Raw genomic sequence first — 21,040 nt, forward strand, 5'->3', positions numbered from 1 at the left:
GCGGGGAGCCCGGTGCCCGAGGCGCCCCTGGGGCGGCCGTTCCGTTAACCTTAGCTACAAAGTCAAAGGTATTTATTTATCCCCGCCCCCTCCCTCCTGGGCCCTGCGCGTTCGGGGAGGGGAGGGGAGGGGACGGGCGAGGATGGCCCGGTGCCCGGCCCCGCAGTCCCGCGCCGCTCCCCTGCTCCGGGCTGGAGCGAGAGACGGGCGGGTGCCCGAGCCCTGCGCGCCCCGGGCGAGCCCGGGCCCCAAACTTTCTCCGCCCACCACACCACGCAGCGGGAGCGACCCCGGCCGGGGGCGGGGACGGGGGCAGGGGCGGCCGGGGCTGCGAGCTCAGGGAGGGAGGACGAGGGTCACCCGGAAGGGGAGGAGGGTCACCCGCGCGCGGCCCCCTTACGCCACCCGGGGTCCGCCCGGCTTTGGGGGGCAGGGCCACCAGGGCTGGCTGCAGAGGGGTGCATAGTAGGTGATCTATAAAGGTGTGATTTCATGAGCTGGGAGAAGGATGGGAGGTTAACCAGAAGAGGGAAGCACCCCAAAGTTACAACAGTGTGTGTGGGGATGGGGACACTCCTCCAGGTCTTGATCGGGTGGATGAGGGCGGGCGGGGCTTCTTCCTCTGAAAAGGGGGTGGGAAGTAGAGGGGAGCCGGTGGAGCAAGGTGGAATCCAGACTGGGGTCCCCGAGGCTGAGTGTTCATGGCTCAGGTTTGGAGACCAGGGGCAATCCGGGTTCCACCCTCGACGTTCTTGAGTTCCTCACTCACGTACATCATGACCAGACTACATGGCTTTACTTCCTTTCACTTCCAAGGTTCCATGATTCCATGCTTCTAATGTGTTGTGGACTGACATTTTTTTATTCATCTTCCCTTTACAACCATGTTTCGTAATGGCTTGCTATGCCAGAGTCTGGTACCCGGGCAGGGACTTTTGAACAGCCTGCTGTCTCCAAAAAGGTGTTCTGGGCAAAGTGATCCCTGATCTGGTCTGAGAAAGGACAAGTTGGACAAGGCCCTTTCATGTTTTGTCCTGAACTTCATATTGCTTTGAGGTGCATGGGGGAGAGGTGGCCAGATTTTGAATGGTCTTACCGAGACATTTTTTAGCCAAATCGGTGTGATGAGTATGTAAGAGAGTACTATGTCCAAGTTTCAACTTCAGAAAAATTGGTTTGGGTCTTTGGTGGCAGATGGATTGAAGAGGAAGATAAGCCATAAAATTGTTAGAATTATCTAAGTGAGAGATAAGACCTCAGCCCAGACAGGTCCTCTAAGGGATGTTGGCATTAAAGTCTTGCAGATGGAGCTCCCTGGCTGTGATCTGCTTGCATGCGGGGTCAGGGAGGGGCGTGAAGGGTTAGAGATGCAGAGTGGGTGATGTGATGGCACAGTGAAGCCATCTGGAAGGATCCAGGCATGCCTGGTGGCTGGGGATGGGGAGAGGCTCTCCTGGTTGGGCTGGGATCACCTGGAGGTTAGAAATGGCCAGCTCTGCCAGTCAGGCTGTGGCTGAAGCTCTGCCCACCCGCATAGCTCCTTAGTGTTCTCCAGATTCCAAAGGAAAGTCTGGGGGGTAGGAAGGTTCAGTGATGGCTGGGGCTGCTGTGCAGCTGGTTTAGGTGTTCCCTTGTGCCGAATCTGAATTTCTGCAGCTCTGACCTTTTCATGAATTGAGCCGGTTTGGATACAGTTGAAGCTGGGTGTGTTTGTGTGTGCACTTGGTGTTTATATTGGTTTCCCATATGCTTTTGGTCATCTATTTAAAGTGGAAATAGCACTGCTACCAACCGAAAATCCTTTCCTAGGCACAGAAAATTGGTTCCTCCTGGGGGATTTGTTGTTAGTGACAGAGAAAAAGGAACAAGAGCAGTGACCCCTTCAGAGTCCACGGCTCACTTAACCGATCAGTTCAGCATGTACTGAGCAACTCTTGCACCTCAGATCCGGCCAGCCAAGGTCCCTGGCTTCCTGGAATTTACCTCCAGGAAGACATGGATGACCACCATCCATTATAGGAGTGCTAGCACACGTGGCTGTTGAGTATTTAAATGTGGCCAGATTGAGATGCTGGATGTTAAATTAAATGTATTTGGACTTAAATGATTCTGGGGGTATAAAAATTAAATTTCCGAAACTGAGGTTCTGATAGTTTATTTTTGTCTTGGCCGCCAGTGCCTCCTCAGTAAGTCATACATAGTCATGTATGTACCTTCTCTTAAAGGAATACAGTACTTGTAGGCTGTGAAGAGGGGTGTCAGGGCTGGGGTTAGAGCCCTGCTGGTAGACTAGGCTATCTTCAGTGTGAAGACTGGATGGAGGAGGGGGGGAGATTGCATTTGCTTAGCACCTGTGTCCTGCTGGGGATGAGTTTGCAGGGAGCCGGATCCCTTGCTTCCTGAGTTTCTTTGTCTGCTAGACAACACTTCAGGAAGGGGGTGAGGGGGGATGATCCAAGTGGCACAGCAGAGCCAGGGCAATAAGAGAGGAGCTTGGTGAGGGGCTCGGGTGGTGTGCAGGACCTGGAAGGGCTGTCCATGTGCAGAGGCTGTCCTGGGCCCGGCTCCCCCAGGGCGTGTCTGTAGGAAAATATTTCTATACCAGGAGGATGAGCAAAGAAAAGTAGCTGGCAGGTGAACAGACCAACAGTTTCTTATTCAGAATGAAAACCTGGGAAGGGCACCAAGTCTTCAGGTGGGCTGAAGGGAAAGTCTCCCCCATATCTAAGGTCCCCCTTTATCAGGCAGAAAAGTGAAGTCAGGTGGGCAGAGGTCAGGGGTGGTTCGTTTCACCTGGGGAAGTGCAGGATGGGAGCAGGGGAAGGGGCTCTTTGTGAAAAAATGGAGATGAGGTGGGAGAGAATTTTTTTTTTTCCAATACTGGGGCTTGAACTCAGGGCCTAGGCATTGTCCCTGAGCTTCTTTTTGCTCAAGGCTAGTACTCTGGGCTGGGAAGGTTGCTCAGTGGTAGAGTGCTTGCCTTGAATGCATGAGGCAAGCACTCTACCACTGAGCCTCCTTCCCAGCCCAGCAATCTTATCTTGAGTCACAAGATAGGGGATTTGAATAGCATCTGTGTTCCCAGATCCATCGACACCCAATATGGCCCTTGGTCACAGGCTGTCTCTTTACAGGCACAGAGTGCGTTAGGGGAGGGGAGATGATTCAGCCAGGTTGGCAGCCAGGGCAGTTCTGGCATTTCTTCAGAATGTGGCCGTCAAAGGGGAGATGAGTGTTTCTAGTTCCAGCTATTTAACTTTTGAGTGTCTGCACATCCGATCAGATCATCACACAGCTGGACGCGGATCCTGGAAGACAGGGCCTGTTCTCCATTTCTGTCCTCCTACGTCTTAGCTCATCCCTGCCTTCCATGTACACTTCTCTTCCTACATAGGAGCCAGGCTGTGCTCCTCACTCTGGCATGGGGGGTGATGCTACAGCAGCAGTGTTCTGGGTAGGTTAGCAGGAATCAGGAATCAAAGCCCGCCGGTTACCTGAGGAGACTCTGGGTCTTAACAGCTCTTGGGAGCCAGGAAGGCAAACACGACTCTGGTGTTGTCTTGGGTTAGGTGTGTTGCAGATGCTGTCTTGGCCTCTGTCCTTGCTCCACGTTTGTGGCCCCAGGGCCCTTGGCCTGTGCTCCCATAGGCCTCAGACTGTGGACTTCGGAGGAGGGCGTCTCCGTGCCCCGCCCCCCCTTGGTCCTAGGCCTGAACTCAGGGCCCAGATGTGATCTTAGTTTTTTCTATGCTTGAACACTCTACGTATAGTAGTACTCTACCATAGAAACCACAGCTCCACTTCTGGCTGTTTTTGGGGTGGTGGTGGAGGTGCTTAATTGAAGAGTCTCACAGACTTTCCTGCCCTGGCAGGCTTTCAACAATGATCCTCAGATCTCAGCCTCCAGGGTAGCTAGGATATTGGCCTGAGGGGTTAGATGTTAACTCCAGGCAGGGAGAGTGAATGCTGGAGGCCACATCCTGGGGCCTGGAGGAGAGAGGAGCCCCAGGGGGCAGTGGAGCCTCTCAGGTGGGCGGTACTTCCTCTTTCTGCTGCCCCCAGCAGGCTTCAGCTGCCCAGAAAACACAGTGGGAGGACCGGATGGATCCCCAGAGGGGAAGTAATTGAAAATCAAATCTACTTCACACCCTGCAGCTCTGGGAAGGTGAAGGTATTGAGAAAGAGAAAGGAGGTTTCTGAATAAGCATTAGAAGAATGTGATGATGTCCTGACAACCTGCTGAGATGGCCAGCCCAAAGGACCCTGTGCCGGTCACAGCGGGCAGGAACCCATTGCCCGCGTGCCTCATAAACGGGCTGGTCCTCAAGGCACACACAGCGCATCCTACACTCACCAGGCCGCCCTCTCCAAAGGAAAATTAACTCATAATTTTATGAGCAAGGCACATCCCTAAGTCAGGGGTCCTCCCCTCCCGGGGATATCCCCCCCTTCCTCTATGTTGACATTTTAAATAGATGCTCCCTGGCTCTAGAACTGCAAAACTGGCTGGAGGCTTGTTTAGCTTTTGAAACCATTTATGTGTCTCAGAAGCAGAGAGCCAGAACTCACCAAAAGGAGGTATGTTTTTCTTCTGTGCCCAGAGAAAGTGATTTTTCTTTAGAGTGAGTAGTTCTTGTAGTAGGAAGACCCCTCCTCAGGCAGGCAAGCCCACCTAGTCGTCCGGAGTGACAGAGCCCACCGCAACAAAGCTGTTAACAAAGAAGCAACTTTATGGAGACGGTTCCTACACTGACCAGCCAGGGCAGCAGCACAGGCTTGAGAGCTGACACTGCAACCCGGAGCGCCCCCATGCTTTGGATTTTCAAGGCAAAATCCATGAGGTTGAGCCTCAGGTGTCCAATGGGATGGTAACACACACAAAGGATTGTACAGTCATACCAGACCACACACAGGTAGCCAATGAGGTTACAGTTTGTTTGTAATGGCTGTTTAAACCAGCCTATCACCTTGGTTTGAAATAGCACGCAAATTTAGTGGGTAAGGTGTGGTCTACCTTTTGGTTTGCAAAAGGCAGGGTTTACCATAAGCAAGTGGTGTTGCCAGTTGGAGCCAGATTACAACCTGTCTGTTTTATGGGTCAGTCTTTAACTCAACAATCCAGGGTGGGTTAGGTTGTTAAGGGGAGGGGGACCAGATGCATTTTTTTCATTCTGGGAACTAGGCCCATGGAGTCTGAAATCCCTAAAACAAAGGCAAAGCTCAAAAAGGAATCAGACCAGCTTGGGCCCCATCTCCGGGTCCACTTCAGTTCTCACATGCCTGTCCCCACTTCTAGCTCAGTGGGGGCAGAAGAGCCCCTTCCCCAAGCATCCTGGATGTGGCTTAGAGTCTCTTTGGGGCTGAGGGAACACAGATGCCACCGGCGGAGAGGCAGTCCCCACCGTGGTGGTTCATCTCAGAGCCACAGCTCACAGCCACGCATGCCCGTTGGTGCCATGCACATTTAGGGCACAAGTCACACATGTTCTCTCTCTCCCCTGCTGTGCTGCGCTTGCACAGACCTGGTCAGGAATGTTCCAAAGAGGAGCAAGGGTAGCGGGGATAAATGCTGGATGAACTGGGCTGGACCGCCGGCATATTCCTCACAGAGGGGCTGGCCATGAGAGGCCCTAGAAGTAAGGTGTAGCTAGCTTATGGATGGGGGCTTCGAAAGAAGGGCCACTGATTGAAGAAATGTGAGGGTAGGCCTGCCTTCCAGATGTTTCTGTGGTGTGTGTGCGTGCATGCACGCGTGTGTGCATGTTGCTGGGGATTGGATTCAGGGCTTGCACATACTTGTGCAGCACTTTACCACAGAGTTCCATTCACAACTCCTCCAGGTATTTTTTTGGTGCTGGTACTGGGGACTTGAACTCAGTGCCTGGGCATGGTCCCTTAGTTGTTTTTTTCTGCTCAGGGCTGGGGCTCTACCACTTGTGCTCTACCACTGCCACTCTACTTGTGGCATTTTGGTGGTTAACTGGAGATAAGAGTCTTAGGGCCTTTCCAGCCCTGGCTTGCTTCAGACTGAGATCCTCAGGTATCAGTCAACCTCCAGAGTAGCTAGGATTACAGGCATGAGCCACCAGTGCCTGGCTCAAGCTGTCTTTTAGCTGCTAGAGTGGAGTGCTAAGGCAGTTCTGGGGTCAGCCTGGCCCTCTGGGTGGGACAGTTAGTTGGTTGAACCCAGCTCTATGGTCTGGGAGTGTCTTCCGGGCCCTAGAGCTGGGCCGGGAGTCCAGGGGTCATTCAGCAGCTGTGCTGGCTCTGATGACACTCTGCAGGGAATTTTGGTATCTAGGCAAGTGCTACCTAGAGTGAAAAGCTTTCACACCTGGTCACGTGCTCTTGGCCAGAGTCTAGCACCCAGCTGGAGCGGCCTAGTACCTGTGGGCAGCGCCCCCTGCTTTTGGTATAGGCCTGTATGGCTGAGCTGCAGAGTATCTCTGGGCCTTCTACAAAGGCCTGGGTGGGAGGGCAGGCCCAGACAGCCTGAGAGCCCTGCCCCGCCCCTCCCCCTCCCCTGTGCCACTCAAGTTTCTATTTCCCTCCCCTCCTCCCAGGGGAGTTGCTCCATGGACCCCATTTCCACCGGGAAAGCCACTGGCCCTCCCAGGAGAATCTCCCAAGACTGGGACAAAAGTCAGGCTGTAACTGGGTAAAAGATAAATGTGAGCAACAAACTCCAGAGGGAGCTTTTAGAGTGGAAAGGTGAGGACTGTGATGGGTGGAAATGGGAGCACTTGTGGATGGAAAGGGGAGCACTGGTGGAAAGGGGAGCACCATGATGGGAAGAAACAGGAGCACTGATGGGTTAAGGGGAGCACTAATGGATTTAAGGGGAGCATGGTGGAGGAAAGGGGAGCACTGGATGGAAAGGGGAGCACCATTGATAGATAGAAAGGAGCACCATGATGGATGGAAAGCAGGCTGGGCTGAGTCACTTTGAAACTGGGAGCCACAGTTTGGTACAGACATTAAGGTGATTACCGTAAAGCCTAGAATATGTGCTACATGTACTAGTGAATAGTTTGGTCCAAGGACCTTTCTTTTACCCAGATAAGCCCCATTAGGATCCTACTAGGGCATGAGGAGGCTCTGGTTGCCGGGGACTTGGTCCTCCCACAGTGCTGTCCCGCACAGCTTGTGATTTTAGGGAAGAATCAGAAACTGACCTAGGTGGCAGCGGGGCTAGCCTCAGCCGTGCTCCTCCCCTCAGGCAGCCTGCTTGCTCAGCTCAGAGGATGATACCTTCTATGGTAGCCACATTTGTCAGATAATTGAGAACTTACTTCTTTTAAGTCAGGTGTTTTTAATTAATTAATGTTTTTGTCAGTCGTGGTGCTTGAAATCAGGGCTTGGACACTGTCCCTGAGCCTCTCTGTGCTCAAGGCTAGCACTCTACTACTTGAGCCATCGCACCATTTCCAGCTTTTTCTGTTTATGTGGTGCTGAGGAATTGAACCCAGGGCTTCATGCATGCAAGGCAAGCACTCTACCACTGAGCCACCTTCCCAGTCCATGTTAACCTTTTTAAGTGTCAGTTTGGTGGCACTGTGCACATTGACACTGCTGTGTGTTCATCACTGTCAACTACTTGCAGATCATTTTCATCATCCCAGGAACTTAGTACCCAAGCAATCTTTTTTTCTGGGCGTGGGCACTGTTCCTATGCTCTTCAGCTCAAGGCAAGCACTTTACCGCTTGAGCCACAGCGCCACTTCCGAGTACCCAAGCAGTCTTAATGTAACACAGTTATTTTATCTGAGCCATTTAAAATGTTCTCTTTCTTTTGGCAGTCTTGGCATTTGAACTCCGGGCTTGTGTTCACTAGGCAATTGCTCTATTGCTGAGCCACACACACACAAATGTTAGCTCTTTTTTGTAGTGGTTATTTTTGAGAGTAGGGTCTTGCTTTCTGCCTGGGTGGGCAGCTGGTTGCTAGGATGACAGGGTTGACATGCAGCTCTCTGTGTGTGTGTATGTGTGAGTTTTAAACTCAGGGCCTGAGTGCTACTCCTTAGCCTTTTTTTTTTTTTTTTGTCGGCCGTGGGGCTTGAACTCTGGGCCTGGGCGCTGTCCCTCAGCTCTTCAGCTCAAGGCGAGCGCTCTACCACTTGAGCTACAGCGCCACTTCCGGTTTTCTGGTGATTTATTGGAGATAGGAGTCTCACGGTCTCTCCTGCCCGGGCTGGCTTTGAACCGTGATCCTCAGATCTCAGCCTCCTGAGTAGCTAGGATTACAGGCGTGAGCCACCAGCGCCCAGCTTCCTTAGCCTTTTTTGCTCAAGGCTGGTTCTCTACCACTTGGACCACAGCTCCACTTTCAACTTTTTGGTAAAGATGAGAATCTCATGGACTTCCTGCCTCGACTGACTTCACACCATGATCCTCAGCCTCCTGAGTAGCTAGGAGGTGGCAGCCTTTGTTGATATGGAGTCTTAAGGACTTTTCAACCTGGGCTACCTGGAACCGCAGTCTTCTGAATCCCAGCCTCCCACATAGCTATAGGATGACAGGTGTGTACCCAACTGGGGGGGGGCAGGTCTCATGAACTTTTCTGCCTAGGGTGGCCTCAAAACACAATCCTTCTATCTCAGCATCCTGTAGTCATGAGACCCTGGCTGGCTAAAATATTCTTTTATTCTGAGGGAGGGGTTTCCTTTTCTTACCTAGGTCCCTTCTGAGCCCTAAGGGCATACGCTGTGGGGCAGGTTGAAGTTCAAGTTCACTGCGTTTCTCAGGTGTAGGGCTTGCTGGGACCTGTTCTGGTTTTCTATTCCCTGGACGCCTTTCGGCAGGTGGAAAGCTCTGACCCGGTGTCCTGAAGCCGCCAGCCACCTACTGCAGGTCAGCGCTGAGTTTAACCTGGCAAGGCACAGACTCGGGAGCATGAACAGATACCATGTCACTCAGGGACAGCTGTCCCTTCTTGTGTGAATGTATCTTGGATTCACGAACAAGTGTCAATTTGGACCCCTAGTGCCAGACGCATCCCTTGGCCAACATTTCATTTTAGCTGAGAAAACAGCCCTAAAATCAATTCAACTCATTATGCATGGGTTTTCAGTTCCTGCCAATGCATAATTTAAATAGCTACTTTTGTTTTCAAATTATGACTCTTAAACTGAAATGATTTCTCATGACCAAGCATAGAGCAAGCATTCTGGAGTTTTTTTTTTTTTTTTTTTTGCCAGTCCTGGAACTCTGGGCCTGAGCGCTATCTTTGAGCTTTTGGGCTCAAGGATACCTCTCTACTAGAGCCACAACTCTACTTCTAGGAGGTGTGTGTGTGTGTGTGTGTGTGTGTGTGTGTGTGTGTGTGTGTGTGTGTGTGTGTGATTAATTGGAGATAAGAGTCTCTCAGACTTTTCTTTTCTGCCCATACTGGCTTTGAACCATGATCCTCAGATCTCAGCCTCCTGAGTTGCTAGAATTACAGGCATGAGCCAGGGAGGGTTGGAGGGCTTGTTAACTGTATGTATATATGTATGTATGTATTTATTTGGTGTTTTCTTTTTTGGTACTGAGGATGGACATTTTACTTGCTAAGCAAGCACTTTGCCACTGAGCTCTATCCCAGCCCCTGGAGTTGTTTTGTTAGGAAAGAAACCAGCTTCTGGCAAGCTTTTCCCATGACCCCGTGTACCATGATGGTCCCTTGGGCCATGGAGGGGAGCAGGACCCTTTGATCCTAGGGCTTTTCTTTAGATTATTAAAAAGTTTTGAAGATGTTAAGATCGTCATGTTTGAGTATTTTCATCTATATAAATTCGACACACATAAAGTGACCAGTATCTTGGGGCTGGTAGCCATTGTCCTAGATCATGCAAGTACACATGTATACAAAGACATTGTTTATTTTATTTTTTGTGTGCTGATTCTGGAGCTTGAACTCAGGATTTGGATGCTGTCTCTTAGCTTTTTTGCTCAAGGATTGTGCTCTACCACACGAGCCACAGATTAACTTCTAGCTTTTTGATGGCTAATTGGAGATAAGAGTCTCAAGGAAACTGGGTGCTGGTGGCCAATGCCTGTAATCCTAACTACTCACAAGATTGAGATCTGAGGATTGCAGTTTGAAGTCAGCCCAGGCAGGAAAGTCCATGAGAGTCTTATCTCCGATTAACTAACAGAAAACTGCAAGTGGTGCTGTGGCTCAAAATGGTAGAGCGCAAGCCTTGAGAAAAGAGCTCAGAGACACAGCATCCAGGCCCTGAGTCCTGAGTTCAAGCTCCATAACCAACACCAACAACAAAGAGTCTCACAGACTTCCTGCCTCAGCTGGCTTTGAACCACAATCCTCAGATCTCAGTCTCCTGAATAATTAGGATTACAGACTTGAGCCATTGATGCCTGGTTCAGTTTTTTGTTTTTGTTGGTTGTGGGGCTTGAACTCGGCCTGGGCGTTGACCCTGAGCTCTTCAGCTAAAGGCTAGCGCTCTACCACTTGAATCACAGTGCCACTTCCGGCCTTTTCTGCTTATATGGTGCTGAGGAATTGAACCCAGAGCCTCATGTATGGGAGGCAAGCACTCTACCACTGAGTCACCATCCTAGCCCCTCAGTTTTATTTTTCACAAACTGGATCAGGTTATTTATATAATTTTCTTTTAACATGTTTTGGGAATCTTTTCATGGGATATATATATATATATATATATATATATATATATTCAATCTTTTTGTTATGGTCTTTTTTTATATTATGCATTAAAAAACAAAAACAGAAACAAACTCTTGTTGCCAGGTGCCAGTAGCTCACACCTGTAATCCTAGCTATTCAGGAAGCTGATCTGAGGGTTTTGGTTCAAAGACAGCTCAAGTAGGAACATCTGTGTTCTGGGTAGGAATTCCTATTTCAAAGTCACTACCCAAAAGCCAGAAATGGAGCTGTAGTTCAAGGTGGTAGAGCACTAGCCTTGAGCACAAAAGCTCAGGGATAGTGCCCAAGCCCTGAATTCAAGCCCCAGGACTGGCGGTAAACAAATAAATACTTTAGAAAACTATTGTAAATAAATATTAAAGGACTTTTCCCTATTCTTTGCTAATTACAATTAGCATTTGAGTGTGTATTCTTGGGCATTCCTCTTTGCACATGCATGTATTTCTTAGGTTTAATATCTAGAGCAAAATTGCTAGATGGAAAGGATAATTTCAATTAGCACAGAACCTCGGGATATGTCTCTGGCTGTGCTTGCTCAAATCCATACATCTATGTATACTATCAGGCAGAAGTATTACCCGCCTTTTCCATTTTTGCTGGTGCAATGGCTGCAAAGATGCTGCACTCTTGTGTTTTGCTGCTGATTGGGGAGGTGAAAACTGCATCGGAGCTGCAGAATCCTTGTGTTCTGGATATTAGTCATTTGTTGATTATAGGTCAGCAAATAATTTTCCCAAGCTAGTGCTGGTCATGATGTGGTTGCTGGCCACATATGACCATGGAACTTTAAGTGTATATTTCAATTAGCTTCCATTTAAAAAACAATTCCTAAGTTGCACTAGTCACATTTCAAGTATCTGGTTACCACGTTGTACAAGGTACCATGTTAGAGTGGGCAACACATTTCCAGTGCTGCAGAACATTCTATTGGAAAGTGCTGCTCCAAACTGTCATTTCTGGTTTAGTTATATTTAGTGTGTGTGTGTGTGTGTGTGTGTGTGTGTGTGTGTGTGTGTGTGTGTGTGTGTGTGTGTGTGTGTGTGTGTGTGTGTGTGTGTGTGTGTGTGTGTGTGTGTGTGTGTGTGTGTGTGTGTGTGTGTGTGTGTGTGTGTGTGTGTGCTGGTACTGGGGCGCGAACTCATGGCCTCACCTTCTTACTTGGCTTTACCACTTTGAGCCAAAGCTCCATTTCTGGTCTTCTGGTGGCTAATTGGAGATGAGTCTCATGCTCTTCTTGCCTCGGCTGGCTTCGAACTATGATCCTCAGATCTCAGCCGCCTAAGAATCTAGGATTACAGGTATGAGCTACCAGTGCCTTTCTTATGTCTTTTATATTTTGGTCTTTATGGTTTGTATTTAAAAAGGCTTTTTTGGGGTGTGGCAGTACTGGGGCTTCGCACTTCCTAGGCAGGTACTATAACACTAAGCTGGGCCTCATGAGTATTCTTATTTTGCTCCTAACTCTAATTGTCTTCTGATCTTTCACATTTGGTTGTAATGTTTACTATAATTTCTAGCATATACCTTTTGCCAACTCTAGAAAGGTTGCTTATACTTCTGGTTTGCTAATTCCTTCCTTTATCCCTTCCTCCTCCTTTTTCTCACAAAAGAATGTTTGATTTTTATCATATGGCTTTTTCATACCTGTTGAGAATGGTATGAGGCTTTCCGTTTATTGGCTGATTCCAGTGCTGAGGATGGAAGGAGCAGGTGCATGCTAGGCAAGTGCTCTACCACTGGGCAGTGTCCCTGGCCAGTGTTTTCCTTTTAATAAAGTTCTATCATGAATCTTATAAAGCCAGTTTTGCTTTACCAGGGAAAATACCAGCAAGGTCCTGGTAAGCTATTAATAAATGCTGAACTTGATTTGCTGAGATTTGAGTCTACTCACCGAACAATAAGGCTGTAATCTCTTGCCTGACCCTGTTATGTTTTGTTTCAACACTAGAGCTATACTGGATTTAATAGACTTACCTCTCTGCTTTCCTTTCCTCTGGTTACTGTAATAATTTCATTGCTAGACATAGTCCTCCCCTTGAATTTTTGGTAAAACCTATTGATGCAGTCAGCATATGACCCTATTTTGGGGTTAAACTTTGGCTTCCTCAATTCTTTTGTTCATATACTCAGACTTTCTACCTACTCTTGAGTCAATTTTGATTCATATTATCTTACAAGATCATCTATCTTGTGTATTCAAATTTGTTGATGTGAAATCTGGACATAATTTATAGATTTTTTAAAAAAATTCTTTTGTAGGGCTAGGAATGTGGCTTAGTGGTAGAATGCTTGCCTAGCATGCATGAAGCTCTGGGTTCGATTCCTCAGCACCATATACACAGAAAAAAAAAAAAAAGCCGGAATGGCACTGTGGCTCCAGTGGTAGAGTCCTAGCCTTTAGCAAACGAAGCTCAGGGCCAGGCTCTGAATTCAAACAAAAAAAAATTCTTTTGCAATCTTTATTTTTATCTGTAATCTTTATTCTTTTTTCCTTTTTTGGGTTAATTTTTGTGTTGGTACTGGGGCTGAATTTGGGGCCCGGATAATCTTTTTTTTGGTCAAGGCTAACACGCTATTACTTGAGCCACAGCTCTACTTCTAGCTTTTTAGTGGTTAGAGATAGGAGTCTCATAAACTTTCTTGCTTGGGCTAGCTTTCACCTGGAATCCTCAGATCTCAACCTTCTGAGTAGCTGTGATTACAGGCGTCAGCCACTGGCACCTGGCTGGGTTTATTTTATTGCTTTTGCAATGCTGATGTCTGTGGCTTAGAGGTATTTCTCTTCTTTGTCCACAAGTGTTTTATTCCACTCACTTTTTCTTGTGTGTGAACTCTTATTGAAATAAGACCCAGGGCTCCCTAAAATCTTCCAAAGTGAAGAAGCACAAGACTCTGTGATTGGCACCCACATCAAGAAAGAACACTGCCCACCCTTCAGAACCCAGGCGTCCTTAATGTCTCCACCTCCCTAGCTGCTAACTCAGATGATTTTTGCCAGCTTGATGTGCATATAAATGGAATTATATAGCACATATTCTTCAGTGAGCAGGTAACTTTCATTTTGGTTTTTGCATCTCTGAGAACTTCTGGAGACCTGTGGACCAGGGATGTGCGATGTGAGCTAGGGTGGTGCAGGTTGCCCTGTGAGAAAGGACTTGCGTGGAATTTGAGGACAAGGCAACACCTGTTTCTTGTGCTGAGGCCTTTTTGGCTAATCTCATCCTTGGTTTTATTAATGAATGGCGAAGCTGCCAAACAGATGAGGTGTTCCCACACGGTAGCTCCTGTCGTGGAGCAGTTGTAGACCTAGACCAAACTCCAGGAACTCCACGAGTCAGATCTGGCCATCACCGCCACATGCCATAGAAAGAGACATGGTAATGGTAGGGAAAGGATGTTTATTATATGGCATGGGCAGCCATGGGAAGACACATTTTAGCCCACCTTCATTTTCAGGAGTCAGCCATGAGCTATAGGTTTACATAGACAAAGGGGGGCAGGGCGTGAGGTATGCAGTTAAACAGACCCAATCATGAGCACGTGTGGGGTGGCATCAGCGGTGGTTGCTCAGCCCATTGTTTCAGGGTTGGTCTGGTCGGGCCTTCTTACAATGAACTGTTGATAACTGGTGTCATGGTGACATGTCCACCTGTTTACTTTGTGGATTTCAAGATGGCTTCAATTTGCCTGCAAAAAAGAATGGCTCAGGGCAAAGGACAAAGACGCAGGGATGACAAGCTGCTCGCCTACTTTTAATTCATGGGCCTAAGTAAGTAGTCAGTGTTTTTTCCAGCAGTTTTTGAGCACCTGTTTCAGTATGTTTAGTGGTTCTTTTTCCTCCCTTTAATTTATTCCCTTTTGTCACTGTATTTGATTTCTGTACTACCTTTTGTCTTGTATATGAGTCTATCTGTTTTGGGGAGGGGAGGGAAAGCACAGAAATGGTGGGACAAAGTATGAACTGATTCAGCAGTGATACTACACGGGTCGGGAGAGGAAAAACTGGGAAATAACAAGGGAATGAGTGACACTGTTCAAAAGGAAATGTACTCATTACCTGACTTACATAACTGTAACCCCTCTGTACATCACCTTTACAATAATTTTTTTTTTTTTTGTCGGTAGTGGGACTTGAACTCTGGGCCTGGGCGCTCTCTCTCAGCTCTTCCGCTTAAGGCTAGTACTCTACCACTTGAGTCACAGCGACACTTCCGGTTTTCTGGTGTTTTATTGGAGATGAGTTTCACAGATGTTTCTGCCTGGGCTGGCTTTGAGCCTTGATCCTCATATTTCACCCTCCTGAGTAGCTAGGATTACAGGTTTGAGCCATCAGTGCCCAGCCACAACAATTTTCTTTTAAAAAAGGAAAGTGTCCAATTTGGCTGGACACTGGTGGCTCACGCCTGTAATCCTAGCTACTCAGGTGGCTGAGATCTGGGTCATGGATCAAAGCCAGCCCTTGCAGTGAAGTCCTGGAGACTCTTATCTCCAATTAATGGCCAAAATGTTGGAAGTGGAGCTTTGGCTTAAGTGGTAGAGCATCAGTCTTGAGTGAAAAGCTAAGGAACAGTGCCCAAGCTTTGAGTTCAAGTTCCAGTACTGGCCCACACAAACAAAACAGGAAAGAAGAAAATTGGCCAACCTTTTTCCATGGGTCAGGAGACTTCACTCGGTGGTTTCTCTAAAAAGCACATCCTAGGCCTGGGTAAGAGAGGTCAGGTGGCCGAGCTGGCGGGACTCCATTTCAGTAACATCACAAACATCCCCGTATCTTACTTTTCCTGAATTGCACCCCCCCCATCCTGTCCCTAGTCACATCCTTTCTGCTGTTCCCCATCGCCTCCCCAGATCCTTTCCTCCATATAAATCTCTCTGCCTTCATTCTTTGCAGCTCTTCGCTGCCCTTCCGGGTGCTGCTCTTTCCCTCCACCCCGCCGGGCAGCCAGTGACCTCTCCGGTCCTCTCGCTTTGCCTCTGGCAGGAGATGAGCCGGTGATGATCAAGCAGGAGAAGCCGGAGAGGCTGCTGCAGACGCCGGCCCCGCAGGCCGGGCTTGCGGAGAAGGACAAGGAGAACATTTTCCAGCAGCACCGCGGCCTCCGGCCATGCCAGGGCATGGGGCGGCCTGGAGCTCTGCGGACCCCGGAGACTGGGGGGCCGCGGTGGGCCGCGCCTGAGCAGCAGCACGCCCGGCTGGCAGGCCGAGCCCCGCCCCTGAGCCCCGCGCTGGCTGCCGGCGAGGATCACTTCGTGTGCGTGGACTGCGGGAAGAGGTTCAGCTGGTGGTCGTCCCTGAAGATCCACCAGCGCACCCACACCGGGGAGAAGCCCTACCTCTGCGGCAAGTGCGGCAAGCGCTTCAGCCAGAAGCCCAACCTGGCGCGCCACCAGCGGCACCACACGGGCGAGCGGCCCTTCTGCTGCCCGGAGTGTGCACGGCGCTTCAGCCAGAAGCAGCACCTGCTCAAGCACCAGAAGACCCACGCCCGGCCCGCCACCCACCCGTGTCCCGAGTGCCAGCGCTGCTTCCGCCACCAGGTGGGCCTCCGCATCCACCAGCGCGCGCACGCCCGCGGCCGCCAGGGCGCCCGGGCCCCGCGCTCGGGGGTCCCGCGGGGTCCCCCCGACTGGGCCTGGCTGGGGCTCTGCCAGGACCTGTGGGGGCAGCCGGGGGCCCGGGGCGCGGCGCAGGGCCGCCCCGGGGCGGCGGGCGAGCAGCGCCAGTTCATCTGCACCGAGTGCGGCAAGAGCTTCTCGTGGTGGTCGTCGCTGAGCATCCACCGGCGCAGCCACACCGGCGAGCGGCCCTACGCCTGCCCCGAGTGCGGCCGCCGCTTCAGCCAGAAGCCCAACCTCACGCGCCACCTGCGCAACCACACCGGCGAGCGGCCGCACCTGTGCGCCGCCTGCGGCCGCCGCTTCCGCCAGAAGCAGCACCTGCTCAAGCACCAGCGCACGCACCTGCCCGGGGCCCGTCCGCGCGCGCACGCCGGCGCCAGGCCGCCGGCCCCCGGGCCCGAGGCGCCCCGAGACTCGGCCACCCCGCCCCGCGGGCCCCAGCGGTCCCCAGGGGCGGCGGGAGGCCTGTGGAGCCCGGGCCGCGGCGGCCTGGCGGGGCCCGGCGAGCAGCGCCAGTTCATCTGCACCGAGTGCGGCAAGAGCTTCTCGTGGTGGTCGGCGCTCACCATCCACCGGCGCATCCACACCGGCGAGCGGCCCTACGCCTGCCCCGACTGCGGCCGCCGCTTCAGCCAGAAGCCCAACCTCACCCGACACCGGCGTAACCACACCGGCGAGCGGCCGTACCTGTGCGCCGCCTGCGGCCGCGGCTTCCGCCAGAAGCAGCACCTGCTCAAGCACCAGCGCGTGCACCGTGTGGCGGCCGCGCCCCGGCCCCGCCCGGCCGAGGAGGCTCCGTAGTGCGCATGCGCGTCCGGCCGGGTTGACTACTGGAGGTGTGCCTGCGCATGCGGGTCCTGCCTGACTGACCACGGGGATGCGCGTGCGCGTGCGTGGTGTGTAGGGGGACCGAGGATGGCCTGAAACGTTGGCTCTCAACACGCCCTGAGCGAGCCCCTATCAAAAGGGTCAAAGTTCCAGAAGCATCGCGGGTGGCATCTGGGGTGGGTGCTGAGGAAGAAGGTTAGATCAGCACTGGATGCGTCTGGGGTGCGCCGGGCCCCTCTGTACACCTCAGGAGATCCTCACATTTCAGGTGCGGAGTGAAGGGCTGTTGGGGGGCCTCGGAGAGGCTCCTGGTGTGGAATAAGCCAGCTGCGGCATCGGCCTGCCACACCGGGCTGCAGGGTGGCCGGGGCGTCCCCATGGTGGTGACAGACGGTTCCGTGGGAAGAGCAGGGCGGCCTCTAGGGAGGGACAGCACGCCCCCAGCACCACGGACAGTGCCAGCACTAACCGGCCACCCAGCAACCACTTCTGGAAGGGCTGCCCGGTTTGCTGGTCCGTGCCCAATCCCGAGCACACTGCCGCCCAGGGTGCGGGGTACGATGGGGCAGGGCCTAGAACAGGCCTGGGTGTAATGGTTCCGGGGTGCAGACTGGTGGTCTCAGTGGAAGCGTGTCTGCTCTGGGAGGTGGCTGGGCAGGACAGAGCGGTCGCCACTGCTTTTGCTGGCCTCAAGGGAGTGGGGGGCTGTGGCTGACTTGGATCTTTACCCATCCTGGTATTGTGAAAGAAAAATGAAGGACTGAATATTCCACGTGGTGTCACAGTGTCCTTTCTGAGCCACCATTGCTGAAGCCTGGTGTGTGTGTGTGTGTGTACCCCCAGGGATGTATCCACGCCAGACTAGGGCAGGGAGCTTTTGCCATGCACACAGCAATTCCTCACCCCCATTCCTTGGCGTGGATGGTCTTTTGCTCTCCTCCCCTTCAAGTCTCTTCCCCAGTTTGTGCCAGGAGCCTTTTCCCTCCCAGAGATCGCTGCTCACCCTTCCACAGCAGGGTTCACTGAGGTCCTACTCCTGGTGCTGCCTGAGCCTGAGATGGAAACTTCCCAGAGGGGAGGGAGTTACAGAGGATGAGGGTGGGGATTGAGGAGCCTGGGTTGGGTAGCTAGGAGATGGGAAGGAGGGGTCCAGCATGGTTCTAGAAGGATAAGTCTGGTTCTGGTTACTCCTCTCTCCAGATCTAGTGTACATCTCTTCATCTTGGGAAAACCTCTGGCCATGGTCATATTATAAAAGGGTACATGGAGCCAGCTGGGCTCATGCCTGTAAACCTAGTTACTCAGGAGTCTGAGATCTGAGGTTCATGGTTCTGAGGATACCAGACTCCTGGAATGAAAAAGACATAGTCTTTACCCTTGTTCAAGAACCTTCACAGAAAATTATTCTGATACCATGCACTATTTGGTGTAATCTATATGGTCAATTCTTGGGCAAATCATCACCAGCTCCAGCCTTATTAACAAGGCTTTCTTCATCTTATTTAGTCTCTGTAGTTAGTACTGTAGACAGACTATTGTACCCACTGGAAAAGAGGCTGTGGCTTGTCCACAGATTGTGGCACAGACTGGAAGCAGGTCCCAGGCTTCCCGCTATCTTAATCCATATCCACTGCTACAAACACAGACTTCTCCAAAAATGTCGAGTTATTGTCCATTTCAACTTCCATTGCCTTTTATTTCAAAGCCATAAAACTAGGTCAGAAAATATTGCAAAGAGACAAATCATAAAACCAAACACAAGAAAGTCAGACTTGTCATTTATGATCCACGATCCTGTGCAGCCTTGCAGAGATGAAGGGGTCCAGAGGGGAGCACAGTCAACCATGTGGAAGAAAGTGACGACCTCAAAGGACTTCTGTCTGGTCATCGGCCAGGTGAGTGCAGGTTTGCAGTGGGGACCTATGGCCAAACCCATATGAGCTGGGTGGGGCTGGCGTTCCTGGTCTGATTGCTAAGGAACATGACCTAGACAAAGACTACTTGAACAGTGGCTGTCCTCTGCCAGGCAGTGTGAGTGTTAAGTCCACATGTGAGGTGCTCAGTCTCTTGGGGATGATCTGGTATTGAGCACCCAGGCTCAGGGCTTGCTGGTGCCATGGGGGGGGAGGGGGCCTAACAAAGCCAGAGAAGCAATTGCTCACTGGCCACAAGCATACCATGTCAAGGAGCAGGCAGGTCCAGTGCCCAGCAGGGTCTTAGCAGGGGATCTGGTAGAGGTGCTTCAGAAACATTTCAAACATGGTTTGAATTTGGCAAAGAAATACTTTGACCTTCTGGTAGGAGTATTGGAGCTAAAAATTGTATGTGGTCTTGTACCACTTGTTTCTGAGTGCAGACATGGGCAGGGCAGAGAGGGAGGTGAATGGTGTTCCTTAGACTACAGAGGGCCTGGTTCTGGGCTGCCTGGGTGTGGAGGGGCAGTATCTAGGCCAGTGCTGTCCAGTAGCACGTTTTGCCATGTTGAAATATTCCATATCTGACAGCCACTAGCCACATATGGCTACTGAACATGTAAAAGGAGGCAGCGAAATGGAATTTTAGCTTGTTTAGTTGTAATAAATAGTTGCACATAGCCCTTGGATAATATATTCCTGGGAATGGTGCTAAACTGGTCTCCTCCTCCTCTCCCTACTGCCCCAATTTAGAAAGAACTTTGGGGGTTTGTTTATTTTGGGGAATACTGGGTAGAGGCTATTATGGGATTAAATCCAGTCTGTTTAATTTATGGGACCTTGGAAAGTGATTTACATAAACTAAAGCATGCAGTATACAATCCCAGGCACTCAGCAAGCATTGAGGAAATGGTACTAATAATTATTTTAAAGCGCCACGTGTGGCAGCTTGTAGATCATGTGCACTTATAGAAAGTCAGGGAAAGGGTTTTCCCATTTTTCCCAGTCTGAGGAACAAATCACTACTATAGTGCAGTAGGCCTGCTGCACTGTTTTTTCTTTTTGTTGTTTTGGTGTCTGTATAGGGGCTTGAACTCAGAGCCTGGGACCTTTTTTTTTCTCTCAAGGCTGGTGTTCTACCATTTGAGCCACACCTCACTTCTGGGGTTTTGGTGATTACTTGGAGATCAGTCTCCTGGACTGTCCTACCTTGGCTAGCTTTGAACTGTGATCCTCAGATCTCAGACTCCTGAGTAGCTAGGATGATAGACATAGTCTATAATCCTGTTGCACATTTAAGGGTTCAGTAGAACTGATGTCATAGATCACACTTAGGTTTTGATTCTAAGGAAAGAGAACTTCAGAGTAGATAAGACTTCAGATCTTCATCCAGGTCTCGGTAGCTTCTTCCAGCTCTCAAAATTGTGGCTGGGCTTGGAGCTCAGCCCACAATTCATTTTTGTTGTTGTTAATGTGTGATTAGCACACTGCTCAGCCTTGGAGCCTTTCCTCCGTGGCTGCTCACTATGGTGTCAGCTGGAGCTTCCACACACACCCATTCACCTGACAGACACGGACTGGGACCTCTCAGGGGCTATACCCTGGAGACACGGCTGCTTCCACATGCACACCAGATGGAAATGGCCTCCAGATTTGAGGTCTATCACCAGCTGCTTTGGGGACAAGGGTCATCCGGGACACCTGTCCTATGGCTATGGATGGGGCATTGGCCAGCTGTGTGCAGAAGTCCAGGGGACAGTCTTGTGGGAGGAGCTGGGGGGAGGATCAGCAGTGGTTAGAGCTGTCCCAGGGGGACCCAGGGGTAGGAACACAGATCCCAGACTGGACTATCTGTGCCATACTTTCTAACTACAAGGGAGGGAGCCGGGCCAGCTTCCAGCTGCCACGTGGGCCTCACAGGATGGCAGGTGTCACACGTGGGCCACTGTCCTACCTGGATGAAGAAGTGTGGCTATGTCTGCAGAATATTGCCACATTGCCTTCCTGTTGTGGG

The 21,040-nt window shown here is 50.9% G+C and overlaps 2 protein-coding genes across 3 annotated transcripts in view; both read left to right on the forward strand.

The window, feature by feature from the left end:
- On the forward strand, positions 1-17,885 carry Znf775 (zinc finger protein 775). Its single transcript, XM_069997039.1, has 2 exons — positions 1-68; positions 15,558-17,885. The coding sequence occupies exon 2, from the start codon at positions 15,662-15,664 to the stop codon at positions 17,084-17,086; it is 1,425 nt and encodes a 474-aa protein (XP_069853140.1). The 5' UTR covers positions 1-68; positions 15,558-15,661; the 3' UTR covers positions 17,087-17,885.
- Positions 17,292-21,040, forward strand: part of LOC138809919 (zinc finger and SCAN domain-containing protein 2) — a 16,587-nt gene continuing 12,838 nt past the window's right edge. For both annotated transcript variants that reach the window (XM_069997040.1, XM_069997045.1), the window contains exons 1-2: positions 17,292-17,381; positions 18,916-19,008. The gene's annotated coding sequence lies outside the window, so the exon portion shown is untranslated. The remainder of the gene's footprint in view (positions 17,382-18,915; positions 19,009-21,040) is intronic.

This window comes from Dipodomys merriami, unplaced genomic scaffold (genome assembly GCF_024711535.1).
Source record: "Dipodomys merriami isolate MVZ:Mamm:240054 unplaced genomic scaffold, mDipMer1.0.p SCAF_5, whole genome shotgun sequence".
In the NCBI taxonomy this organism is placed as follows: Eukaryota; Metazoa; Chordata; class Mammalia; order Rodentia; family Heteromyidae; genus Dipodomys; species Dipodomys merriami.

Coding starts and splice junctions, on each gene's coding strand:
- Znf775 (XM_069997039.1), top strand. CDS start 15,662: ATGATCAAGCAGGAGAAGCCGGAGAGGCTGCTGCAGACGCCGGCCCCG.